Below are 14,084 nucleotides of genomic sequence, written 5' to 3' on the forward strand. Positions count from 1 at the left end.
TATCTCAATACGTTTGAGTGAAATGCTTGCAAAATTCTTTAATGTTTTAACGTTCTTTGATAATTCTAAAATGTATATGAACATAGGTCTCCATCTATCTCATCATATTCACAATAAAGCTCCATTCTTCTTCTTGTAAATCAAATAAGCATTTTGATTGTAAGTTGTTGGTTTTGAAATCAGCCATAGAAACACGTCGGCTCTTTTTTTTTTTCCCATGACGCCTACATTTACACTGATATACATTACATCATTTTGCATAAAAAGCACGCTACCTATTTCACTAAGAAGATGCCAAGGACAGCGAAGACAATAATAAACAACAATTATAAAATATGATGAAATACTTTCCTTAGTATTTTCACTTGCTCACTCACAGCCAACAGACTCTTCAGACAATGCCATTAAGACTTAGGTGTTCTAGTTCTACTACAACCCACTGGGTCATTTTGCTTGCTTTAACACCAAGCGTTATCGGTGGACGACGTCAGACTGACGTTAAAGCAACCACAATTGTCCACTGGGAATAGTCTTGTGTGTGTGGCATGAAGAAGAAGAATTGGGACTGCAGTGCAACAGGAGGAGGAACATGACCCGTGCCATTGCAAACATTTCACATTATTATTATTATTATTATTATTATTATTATTATTATTTATTATTATTCAACTGGAAGTATACTATTTCCTATCTTTCAAGACAGAAGAATCTAAATAAAATATATATTAATATAATCAGTACTTTCACTGAAAGTGTGTCACCAACACCTTTGCCCCTTTGGCTATATCATAAGCACACTGTATAACCTGCTGGGTAACAAACTTTGGGTCGAGGGTGTGGGCGTGTGAAGCCAGATGTCCACGGCACTCACTCTGCAGTCTGCCAGCACTGCTCACCAATTGCCGCAGTGCTCCCTGCACCCCAGAAGAGCACCGAGCCTAATTGCAGAGGAAATTATTAGAAGTGTAATAACTAAAATCAATATGTAAGGTTATATAAAACTAATAATTAAACAAAATTCATATATTCTGTACACAATGGTGCCAAGAAAAACTGTGTGAGATACTGATATGGCAACAACAAACAATGAGATACAAATTTTAAAGATATACAAACTTAGTAGTATACTGTAACAAAAATGGGTGTGCTATACATATGTACATACACGTGCGCGCATGTGTGTGTGTGTGTGTTTGTATACCTACACATACAGCTTATTAAGCAACTGAGAGTATGTCACAACAACAGTAAACAATGCATCTTGCTAATTACTATAAATCTACAAATACCTGTAGTAACATACAGTATATTCCTTGCCTGGAGTATTTAGTGGTGTATAAAGAGGTTAAATGAGGCAACAGTTACTCCACCATACATAATTCTCAACTGGTGAAATACACAAGATAATTATCGTCAAGCTTTTTAATATTCACAGAAAACGGGACTGACAAAAGGTATTATAAATGCAACCTTATCAAAGCAGCGCTGCAAGCTTCATTACATATAGCATAAATACAAGCTTTGATTACACTGTAGCAAACAAAGAGAAGAGTGCTGTCTGTAACAAGAGGGACAGATGGACAAATCCACAAAGGCCGTGGCGAGGGTTCGAACCAACTGTGGATTTGGCCCTTGTGAATTTGTTCATTTGATGCATCACGCTATTGTGATTTCTGTGTGTAACAGAGACAAAACTGGTTAACATCTAACCATTTACTACCTCACCTTTTAAACAATTTCTTGACTCCACAAAATTTATTTTGATTTTCCTGTTCGTAAATACACAAATTAAAAATCACCGATATTGAGGAGCACAAAACAAAATTAGTTCATTCAAGAGCTTTTAACATGACATCAAACCTATATACTGTACATGAGTGAGTTCGGTTGGATATAAATAGAAGCTGCCGAATAGAATAGAATAGAAGAATAGAATAGAATAATACTGTAGTAGCAATGGATACTCTGAGAAGCATGTGTAGTATTAGGAATTCAAAAGTCACTTAAGAGCTGTGAAATATAAGTCAGTATACAACAAGACTGAGACAAGTGTACCAGGACATGTTTTTAATTATACATTAATAAGAAGTGTATAGATGTAAATTTGTGGGTAGAAGAAGTAGAGGAAGACCAGGAAGATTGGAGGAAATAATACAAGAATGTGTTAGAAAATGAGGACCAAATGTCAACAATTCCCAGGATATGGTACTATCTTGAGGTTATCTCGAGATGATTTCGGGGCTTAGCGTCCCCGCGGCCCGGTCCTCGACCAGGCCGCCTTTTTGTTACACATCCCCAGGAAGCAGCCCATAGCAGCTGTCTAACTCCCAGGTACCTATTTACTGCTAGGTCAGCAGAAGCAATCAGGGTGAAAGAAACTCTGCCCATTTGTTTCCGCGTCCACTGCGGATCGAACCCGGAACCTCAGGAATACGAATCACAAGCACTGTCCACTCAGCCGTCAGGCCCCAGAGACGGCAAAAGACAAGACTTGGCTTGTAAGATGGGAGTGACTATATATATGATAATTCATGAAGACCTTTGAACGCCTGATCATGTGATGCTGTATACTGTCACTGATATAATGGAAGAGTGCTATTTACATTTATTAATATCTTGAGGTTATCTTGAGATGATTTCGGGCCTTTAGTGTCCCCGCGGCCCGGTCCTCGACCAGGCCTCCACCCCCAGGAAACAGCCCGTGACAGCTGACTAACACCCAGGTACCTATTTACTGCTAGATAACAGGGGCATAGGGTGAAAGAAACTGCCCATTGTTTCTCGCCGGCGCCCGGCATCGAACCCGGGACCACAGGATCACAAGTCCAGTGTGCTGTCCGCTCGGCCAACCGGCTCCCATATGCTCCCATATCTATCTAATGAATGATCTAATACATTAGTCATTTTTTTCTTCCAACTGATGCCTCTCACACCCCATGTTGTAATAAATTAATAAAAGAGGTGGTCTACGTTAAATAACCTCTCACATACCTCGATGTCGCCTCAATATGTTAAATACAACAAATCCACAAGGGCCGTGACGAGGATTTAAACCTGCGTCCAAGAGCATCCCAGACACTGCCTTAATCGACTGAGCTACGACAGGGTTAAAAGGGTTCAAACCAAATTTCTTGGATTTGTGGATTTGTTCATTTGATGCATCACGTTAGTGTGATCTCTGTGTCATGTTAAATAGAAGACAACGAGTATCTCTGTACTATTATTAGCATGCCCTAAAGCTGAATCCTTGCCCATCATCTACAGTAGAAAAAGTGTCAAGGGAATTTATATTTTTGAAAAATGGGAGGAAATAAATTAGGAGAAAGACAAGGATACCTTGCGATGATTTCGGGGCTTAGCATCCCCGCGGCCCGGTCCTCGACCAGGGGCCAGAATCACGAAGCAGTGACGCAAGTACTTACGAACGTGTATTACTTACGAACGTGTACATCTTTCCTCAATCTTTTACGGCTTTGGTTATATATATTAAACAGTTTACAAGCATGAAAACTTTCCAATCAACTGTTGTTATTGATATAAACAGCCTCCTGGTGCTTCGGAGCTCATTAACTGTTTAATAATTGTAAACAAAGCTGCCAAAGATTAAGAACAAATTTACAGGTTTGTAAGTGCTTGCGTAACTGTTTCATGAATCTGGCCCCAAGCCTCCTATCAGTATACGAACATTAATTTAATGTTTTGAATAGTGATTGCTATGTAGAGAATAAATCACAATAATGTGGTGACATAAAATGAAAGTGATGATGTTTCAAGTCTCGTCGCTACTTGATAAAGTTCCAGTTACATACCAGTCTATAAGACTCACATCAATATATAAGTTTCACATCAATGTATTAGTCACATATCAATAGGAAAGCTACACATCAATGTATAAACCACATACACATTAATAAATAAAGCACACATCAATGTGAAAATCACAATATATGTATTTAGATATTCTGAATGATTTTAGGAGCCAATCAATTATATTCCAAGAATCTATTTCCCCATTAAGGTCAAAATTTTTAGGTTTGTTCTAGAGGTAAAACAAACAAAATAGATTCTAAAATACTTGCTCTGAATATTTATGCGACTCACCTTCGGGAAGATGGCATCCATGTCTAGTACTGCGGAATGGATCTGATCGGCACACGGCATGAAAGATTCCTGACGTCCCTCTTGTGCAGAGATGAGGAGTTCTTGTATTCGTTTTGTTATCACCTCAGTTTTTCTAACAACCTGAAGGAAGGAAAATCAGCCTATGAAAAAAATTACTTTTGCTATTTGTTAGTAATTTTACCCTATGCTGCAAAAACTAACACTTCTCACCCAACACATAATCAAAGCACGAGATATTTGTCCACTATTTGTCACATCTTAACAACACCTCTGTAGTGTTGTGGTGCTTGGGTATGAACATCAGAGGTCCATGGCTGTTCAATACTCTCCCAGCAAGATTAAGAAATATTGCTGGAACAAAACTGAACTTCAAGAAGCAATTAAATAAGTTTCTATGTAGACCAGACCACACACTAGAAGGCGAAGGGACGACAACGTTTTGGTCCAGGACGGACCGAAACATCGACGTCCCTTCACCTTCTAGTGTGTGGTCTGGTCAACTTACTATAGCCACGTTATTGTGACTCATCGCCTGCAAATAAGTTTCTACAAGAAATGCCGGATCAACCGGGTCATGGTGAATATGTGGGCCTGCGGGTCACTTCAGCTAACAGCCTGCTGGACCAAATTATCTCAAGTCAAGTCTGGCCCCAGGCTGAGCTTTGGGGGTAGAATAACTCCTGGGACCCTCCCAAGGTAAATTCTAGGTGAACACAGAACAAATGTTCAGGCAACAGTAAAGTTACAATCATAAAGATGCTCATAGATACAGTACATTGTAAAAGACAGGAGACAACAATACAGTATTGAAAATTTGAAATATACCTGAATAGGCACTCACTAGATACCATGAAAACAAGAACGCAAAAGAGAATACCCTAAAGTAGCCCCCCTTGAGGAAGATATAAACAGTATATACCTTATTCTTTAAAAATATTTGGAAACCTATTTTACTTACCTCTTCCTGAGATGGAAGAGCATAGGAAGGATTGAGGGGAGTAGTTTCCGATGGCTCCAAGCTTGGGCTTCTTGTTCTTGTGTTATCATATTCACCAGACATTCGCTGATAAGAAAGGCCATTAGTTTTTTAATCTGATAGCATTCTATGGCTTTGACAAGCATTAGCCCTTAAAGGGTTAAGGCGCACATTGACTGTAAATGTTGTTACACTATACCTTGCTGTATTTATTCAATACAATTTGGTTCAGTGAGAGAACTCACCACAGAGCCAAGCTGATAAGAAGCCGTTCTTGTGTGATCCAAGCTGTGACACTGGGTCGAGACATTAGGAGGCCCCTGTCGAGGCTCAAACATGCTGAAGGGCCTTTGTGGTGGACCTCGACTAGAGCGCATATTTACCTAAAAATAAAAATAATAATGGAAATCTTAATGAGCTTCCTCCAGCATTTTATCAACAAAGAATTACAAGATCTTAATTATATTAAGTATTAATTAAAATATGCAAGTGGCAGCATAAACTCCTATCCTTGCTCCCTGCTGCTCAATATCAAACCTCTCATTTAAACTCGCTATGTTTGGTACCACTACTCTAATGAGATGTGCATAAAAACAAAAAACAACAAGGATTTAAGTCTGTTGACCAAACCACACACCACAAGACGAAGAAACGATGACGTTTCCGTCCGTCCTGAACCATTATCAGCTCATATGACTTGATAATGGTCCAGGACGGTCTTTGTCGTTTCAACTTCTGAACAACTTTTCACTTTATTGAATTTTCAAGGTTATGTCCCCTTAAGGAGCGGAACTCTGACATCTGGGCAAGTCGTACATGCTATTTCTTTATATTTATTTCCTTTATCTATCCAAATCTAAAAGAATATTATTTCAACACCTAGTTTGGCTAGTCTAAACATAAGAATCAAGAATAGCTAGCCTTATTACAGTACTGTACTGTAGTTAATGGCGATGATTTCTTTAAAAATTACTTAATACACTTCTCCATTTATAGAATACCCTGCCCCATTTTACTATGATGTACCTTTGCAAAATTGACATATCAAATACTCTATTCAGTATATATATAAGAAGAAAAATCAACTCATGCCATACTACTTAGGCTTTTATGACTATTCCGAGCGACCAAAGAACATAATCAGACTCGGCTACACTGTAAAATTGCGAACACTAATCCAACCATAAATCTACAAACATTTATAAATAAAACATTCAAATTAAACTACTGTAGATACTCACTGTTATATCCATTTGAAGCTTTAATCCCAGTAAGACAGGATATTGTATTTCAATTCATATTGTATTTGAACAATATTGTATTTCAATTCATTTTTTAAAAACAAATTTTTGTTATTAATGGTATTTTCTGTTATTTATGTATGATATTACTTTTAATCACAACCTACTGATTACATAAACATAATTTTAATTAATGAATTAGTATACTATACAATCCTTTTGCTTCACCATTTATGTACCATATTATAGTTATGTAAATCAAGGCATTGCTTTTAAACATCAAAAATACCCTAATTCAAAAAAGGGCAAACAAAAACACACAAGCTAAACAAAAAACAAAGCACCTGGGGATCCACATCTCCATTGTGCAAGCTCTGTGACATGGTAGATGGGTAAAAGAGTGGTGATGGCTGCGCAGGCATATGAGACGATGGACCCAAGTTCCCACCTACCACTCCGCTCCCATACATTGATCGCAGGCTCATGTTCTCTTCCCGTAAGCTTTTCACCTGTGCAAGACAAAACAAAAATTAAATCAATTGCAGAGATATTTCACCTGTAATAAATGTTATAGTCAAATAATATGGCGGTTGAGACATAACCAATCACAGGCGAGTAGGCCTCCGACGTCATGCCAGACAGAGGAGCACCAGCCGTGCTTGTAGCAGGCTCAGTTCTCTCTCACACCCAGAGTAGGTTAGGACCTCGACTGGCCAGTTATACACCTTGTTGTCTTAATCAATAAAACTATAGAAGTGCCTACTGTGTATAACATTCAACCCAACAAGGCAACGAATATAAAGCTGTTAAGTAATGACAGCAATAAGAATGATTAAAGCAGACAAACACAGTTGTTTGTTCTTTGGACAATGGATGCAGAGAAAAATGGGGCACCAAGTGTCATGAATCTTCTAAGAACCTCAGGTGTTACCCCTCGCAAGGGCCATAGGTTCACCCAGGACACTAGCCAAGCGGCCAGCTCTAGTCAACTTTAGGTGCCACCTACAGACCGAACTTTGTAAATCATTTAGCCATGTACTTAGGGGCATAAAGACAGTGGTAAGGCTATGTCAACCAAGAGACACCTCCCTATGATAAAAAAAAAAAAACTCCTTAACACCCTCTTCAAACATTCATTGGGATTGTGTGAATAGCTAATTGCTGCTTTAAATTACACATAACTAGTAACTACCAACTATGGTGACAACTACCTGACGCCAGTACTAGGTACTATAAGAAAGATGAGAGGAGCTGACAATACCACTCACTGGCCCTTGAGAAAGATAGGATAGAAAGGGCAGGAACAGGGAGCATCCAAGGAACCTGTCAGAAAAAACATTTCATTCTACTCAAAGCTTCATCTGCAGTAAAGAAAAATAATTTATTTCTAACCATGACCCCATCAACCACTTCCCTAGCTAACTTCCAATGGTACAAACACAACAAAACTCAACAAAAGGAAAACAAACTTACTCTTGAGAACACCACAAAGCAGGACCACAAGAATGAAATGAATTGGAGCACACGCAACAAGAGGGCCAACTTTCACTAGTAGAAATTTGATACTAGAGATAACACACCTTAGTAAAAGTATGGCAGATTTGGCAAGTAACAGGAGGCTAATGATCCAATTTGACCTTCAGATGCCCTACGCCAGGATCATGAAGCATGACATTGCCGAGAAAGCGGCAGTTATGGATGTGTACTGTCACAGATCATTAGCATGAAGGTAGGCATGTGGCTGACAAAATTAGACCACCCACCATAGTAGCTGCGAGAAGCATGCCTTAGAAGAGGAGGTCGAAGTGAAGACATTAATAAACAAGGCATCAGTGTGAAATTAATAAGAGGCAGAGAGATAATGGAGCAAAGCTGTGACCGGGTAAACAATATAGTGCACAAGGTGAATAAATCATTTTAACCAGAATAGGTCCATGATAAAAGGTAGGCAATTAAGTTATCACTGCAGGGAAAGAAACAGCAGCAGACATGCAAATTCTGGCAGAGACTAAACACCAGCAAACCTGGTAAACATTGTAAAGCATTCATACCTGGAGAGGGTCTAGGGAGTTCTACTCCCCGAGCCCGGTCTGAGGCCACACTCAACTTCATTCTGTTTGAAGACCCAATTACCCAGGGCCAGAACTAACAAATACAGCCTTTAGAGAAAAGTACTCAAACATGACACATGACACTGATGAGTCAACAAAGTCAAGAACAACATCAAGAAACATGTTTACCTGATGATTTACCCACTGCCAATTTCAAGAGTTTTTTCTCCTGCACCCTGAGCCTATAGCCAGCCACCTCTTGTGATGGTCTCGTCTGTCAGAAGCTGATCTGGTAACTCCAGTAGAATCTTGTCCAGTTCTCTCTTGAGCGTTAACACTATTGTTCTCATGATATTTCTAAAATTTGCTGGCATAATGAAGTCATTAGCCTCTGATGTTTACACCAAGTAGATTCCAAAGATAAATAGGCAGGGGGCACAGGTGAAACAACACCACACTTATCTTAATAAAAACAGAGAGGTTAAATTCAAAACCCAAAAAGTGAGGCTCAAAAGCACAAGGGGCCAGATTCACTCAGCAGTTATGCAAGCACTTACGAACCTGTCCATCTTTTCTCAATCTTTGGCGGCTTTGTTTACAATTATTAAACAGTTAATGAGCTCCGAAGCACCAGGAGGCTGTTTATAACAATAACAACAGTTGATTGACAAGTTTTCATGCTTGTAAACTGTTTAATAAATGTAACCAAAGCCGCCAAAGATTGAGGAAAGATGTACACGTTCGTAAGTGCTTGCGTAACTGCTCCGTGAATCTGGCCCCCAGGTCAGTTCATACTAACGACACGGCGAATCCTACAAATGTGTGACTATGAAGTCAGTCACCTGCCCACCATACAGGCAGAGGTACAGAACCCCTAGAAACATGGATTCATGGATCGACGAGAGGCCCCAGTGGCTTGTTTTGTTGTGCTTCTGTATTCAAGCAGAGATTTTCTTAGTTTTTGGGTAGATCCCTAATCACAAAGTTCCCATCACATCATAAAGCACGCCAGACTCTGGTCCTGCCTTGCACCAGGTCAAGGATGCTCTCAGAGAGATCTGGTTCTTCTCTTGCAAATTCAACCATAGAATGTTGTTTTAACTACACTCAATTGTTCAGTCTAGTTACATTTAACTACGCTCCCAAGCTTCAATTCATCCTTCTAGTTGTGCATGAATGAAAAAACCTTAAACATTGTCTTCTGTGCAATGTTAAATGAGATACCATTCATACCCTTACATTTCTCATGGTTTAATGGCAAATTTTAATACCAGTAAGCAAAATCATAATTTTAATCTGATGAAGGAAATTTCCCACAAAGAACAAAACATAGGAGATTTAAAGACATACAAAACAAAGTGCACATTAATTCCTTACCATTAGGGTACTTACAGTGAGTTACAATTCCAAATTTTTTTTCACACTGAATGAGAACTCAAGTACATGAAACAAATGTTTTCCTGCATGCAAAAAGATATGGGCTCTAATATCACATAAATAAGGGACTACAGGACAAGAAACAACACTAACTTTGTGCTGAGGTGACGCTGACTGGAGATACGATCGCTCACGAATCAGTTTACGCACCTATAGAAAGCAAGAATCACATTATCACGTAAGGAAAAGCCACTACATGCAAACCTCCACCAGTAAGGAGCCAGACGGTAGTAGTTATAATGATGCCATTTGTTATGTTATTATTTCATTATGACTGTAGTTACTTCTAATATTTATAGTCAGTTTATAAACTATTAAATATACAGGCTACACTGTAAAAATCAAATTAAAATAACAAAAGGAGAACAAATAAAAAATGTTCATTCAAACGGCACCAAAACATAACAAGATTGCCCACGTTAGGAAATAAAAACATAAGCATGCCAGGACAATTAAAAGGCCCAACCTCCACACTAAAAAAAAAAAAAAATTAACACGCATGTATCTCCTAAAAACTGAAAAATAAAAATACATAACTATACAATATCAGCAAGTCAACTGTGCAGTCATTTAGTCCGCTCATTGTGTTTCGAGCTTAAGTGCGTTAATCCAGTCATTTTCCACGAAACATCAAGCAACTGAGACAATAAATATTAAGATGATATACTAGTACAGTATTAGCCAAAAATAAAGTCTAGGAGAATTATTAAAAAAAAAAAAAGAGAAAATAGAGAGAAAATAGAGATAAAAGGAGGTAGAAGGAGAGGAGCAATACGAATGAAGAAAGCACAGAGGAAAGTTGGTAGTACAAAGAGAAGACAAAAATTAAGAAATGGAGAGAATGAAGAGAAAGGGTAAGATGTGTAGGGCGGGGAAGAATTAAGAAATAGAAGAAGGTAAGGATAGAGAGAGAAAGAATTCGAATGATATGTATCAATAAGATATGAGGAGGAAAAGGAGAAGAGGGAAGAGTAAAGAAAAACAAAATATGACATTTAATCAGAAAAAAGGGGGGAGGGGAAAAGGAGCATGTGAGGAAGGGGAGGAAGACAAGATAAAGGAGGAATGGGAAGAGAGAGGAGCAGCAGCAGCAGGAAAGAGAGGTACAGGAAAAGAAAAGAAGCAATAAAAGGGGAAGGGAAAGAGGTGGAGGAGAGGAAAAAGTAATGGAATAAGGTGGAAGAAAAGACAAGGGTCACGAGAAGAATGATAATGGTTATTACTGTATAATAATGGATGAAAAATATAAATACAAATAGGGAATGAAGTGAAAAGAAATGCTCCCTTCCGAGCCAGTCCCCTCGGTTGCTTCCTCGAGCTGGTAGTCTAAACCAAACATGTCCACAGACACACATTCTACTCATCAGGCTCTAAAGAACTGTCTGAATAGTTTGATCACATAATTCATGCCTGTGTAATACCCCTAACCATGTTTCCAGGGGTAAGGAAGGGGGGGGGAGGGGAGTACCAGCAACTTCTGGGCCTGCTTGTCAACCATTACTTATATGATGTGATGCTTCTTCAATCTCATGGGTTTTATCATATTGATGAGAAACATCTGAAGCAATATATCGAGGGCAAATTCATGTCTCTCTCCTCGTCAACAAGCACACACTCTTGTGTCTGGGGAATTCGTCCATAGTATATGTGTGTCTGTAGTGTTTGTAATGTTTATTTATGAGTTCGAGTTTAGGCAATGAGACTCGATGGTATGTCTTGAGTATCTGTACTGAACCACTATTCGAGTTCAGACTCAGACTAACAATGCTTCCATTCTTGGGACTTATATTACATGCTTCTCCTGACTTGCCAAGATGACCAACATCTATAGCAGATTACCTCTCACCATCCTTGCAGATGCCTACACTTATAAGGAGATATTAACTGTAATTAGAGGACCTTGGATTAGTGTAGAACTTCCTGCAAAGTAGAATTCCTTAGGGATAAGTTATGCGGAATAACATGCATGTCTAATTACTTTATCTGCATTGAAACTTCTGAGAATTTGAAGTAATTATATTACTCATAACATAATTGCTACATGTACATAGTGGGAGTGTCTAGAGAGAGAGTGATCATAGTGGAAGTGTCTAGGGAGTGTGATGATAGTGTGTGTGTCTAGGGAGTGTGATGATAGTGTGTGTGTCTAGGGAGTGTGTGTGTCTAGGGAGTGTGATCACAGTGTGTGTGTCTAGGGAGTGTGATCACAGTGTGTGTGTCTAGGGAGTGTGCCCATAGTGTGTGTGTCTAGGGAGTGTGATCACAGTATGTGCGTCTAGGGAGTGTGCCCATAGTGTGTGCGTCTGCAGTATATGTCCATAGTATGTATATCTGAGGAGGCCAATGACATGAGATCAGTCCCATCGTATTGCTCCAAAATGTTCTCATCGATACATCACGTTATTGTGATTTTGGTTTGCATCATATTGATATTTAAACGAATATGTACGGAGTTTTCTTGCCTGGTACATTACACTCATAACTTATCCTCCCACAAAAGAAATCGTTTCCTATATTTCTGACTCAGATGGATTACCGGGTTTACATTTCACTCCCCGTCCTGGTCCCAATTGATCCTATTGTATCAACAATAGGACAACAATGTAGTCCCTACTGTATCAACAAAAGGATACTCTTATTGACACCTGTGCATCTCTCAGCTGGTCATCATAACTCAGGCACTTTTCCTCGGGATCCAACCCGTCCTCTTAAAAATAACGTTGCTTTTTGGCGCTAAGGCCAAAAATGGACGTACTGTAATTTGAAATGAAATCGCTTCACGAAAGTGATGTACTGTCCCGTTGTCTGTTTGAGTCCTCTGGCTTACTCAGAAAGGGTAGGAGAGGAAACTTTCAATACATGTTTTTTATGACATTTCAAAACCTTAGGAGAATTTCCTGCCCTCCTAACCTACCAGAGGACCCTTAACTTACTGTTTTGGAAAAAAAAATATTAAATTTATTTTCAATTTTTTTCTATTTTCAAATTACGTCCATTTTCGGCCAAACGGCCGAATTCAGACGAAATTTGTAAGAGGGCAGGTTGGCGGATCAGCCCTGGACCTTCTCAAGATACAGCAGTGTACAAACACATGCACACATCAAGCCACCAGTACTTTAAAAGCATCATAAGACTAAGACTATGACTTAAGACTATAGGGAAGACAGTACTCCATGAGCATAGCTCTCATCCTGTAACTAAGGTAATTACACAACTCTACGTAAATACAAAATGTAATCAAGTTTGAAACCATGCTGGAATAATCTAGCCCATCCCCAAATAAATTACAAACATTTTCTATAATAGGTTTGAAGGAATAACAGTAGGACGTAACGATGCAGGAAAAGCCAAAGGCATAAATTTACTCACGGTGCAACTAAGCTCGTCTAACTGTGAGCGCATGTGAGCATTGTTGTTCTGTAACTCCTGGATACGAGCTTCACTAGACTCCAGTTTCTCTTTCATTTCCAGATAGGCCTCTAGGCTCACTGCAGAGTCCATCCCTCCTAACAACTCACAGTTAGGCTCACTATACTGAAAAGTGTTAAATAAGGCCAGTTATTCATTATGTATCCAATATACAGTATCAGAAAAGAAAGATGCATACACAATATGCACTCTAAACACACACAGAGATCACAATAACGTGATGCATCAAATGAACAAATCCACAAGGGCCGTGACGAGGATTCGAACCTGTCGTAGCTCAGTCGATTAAGGCAGTGTCTGGGATGCTCCCAGACGCTGGTTCGAATCCTCATCACGGCCCTTGTGGATTTGTTCGTTTTATGCACTCTAAACATAAGCTCTATTCAAATGCTTCCTCATTCTAGGAGAGTTTACATGAATGTGATGTAAAGATGTATAATGCAGCAATTTATATGAATGGGTTGTAAAGATATAAAATAAAATCAATTTACATAAATGTGCTATAAACAATATATAATAAAATAAATTGGGTTGTGATGGATATGTGGGCTTGTGGGCCGCTCCAAGCAACAGTGTGTTGGACAAGTCAGGCCAGGCTCGGAGAGTGGAACAACTCCTAGAACCCTCTCCAGGCACAAAGCTGTATAATAAAACCAATTTACATGAATGTGCTGCAAGAGATGTACTGTATAACAAAATAAATTTATATCAATGTGATCTAGGAGATGTATAATGAAGTTATCCGATTCTAAAATGCAGCCTGATCTTGTTATTGCATGTCACATTTTGATGTATACCTTAACTAAGGCCATACATTGATGTACAAGA

At 38.9% G+C, this 14,084-nt stretch overlaps 1 protein-coding gene across 3 annotated transcripts in view; it reads right to left on the minus strand.

Annotated features, from left to right (window-relative positions):
* Positions 1-598: 598 nt before the first annotated feature.
* Positions 599-14,084, minus strand: part of Git (ARF GTPase-activating protein GIT1) — a 33,375-nt gene continuing 19,889 nt past the window's right edge. For 2 of the 3 annotated variants that reach the window (XM_045728136.2, XM_045728134.2), the window contains 7 exons: positions 13,197-13,361; positions 9,921-9,977; positions 6,684-6,848; positions 5,344-5,481; positions 5,081-5,185; positions 4,102-4,242; positions 599-938 (listed from right to left, as the gene is read on the minus strand). In XM_045728136.2, the coding sequence (XP_045584092.1) occupies positions 744-938; positions 4,102-4,242; positions 5,081-5,185; positions 5,344-5,481; positions 6,684-6,848; positions 9,921-9,977; positions 13,197-13,361 (966 nt within the window). In that variant the 3' untranslated portion in view covers positions 599-743. The remainder of the gene's footprint in view (positions 939-4,101; positions 4,243-5,080; positions 5,186-5,343; positions 5,482-6,683; positions 6,849-9,920; positions 9,978-13,196; positions 13,362-14,084) is intronic. The other variant, XM_045728135.2, reaches the window with a different exon arrangement.

The sequence above is a fragment of the Procambarus clarkii genome, chromosome 90 (genome assembly GCF_040958095.1).
Source record: "Procambarus clarkii isolate CNS0578487 chromosome 90, FALCON_Pclarkii_2.0, whole genome shotgun sequence".
In the NCBI taxonomy this organism is placed as follows: Eukaryota; Metazoa; Arthropoda; class Malacostraca; order Decapoda; family Cambaridae; genus Procambarus; species Procambarus clarkii.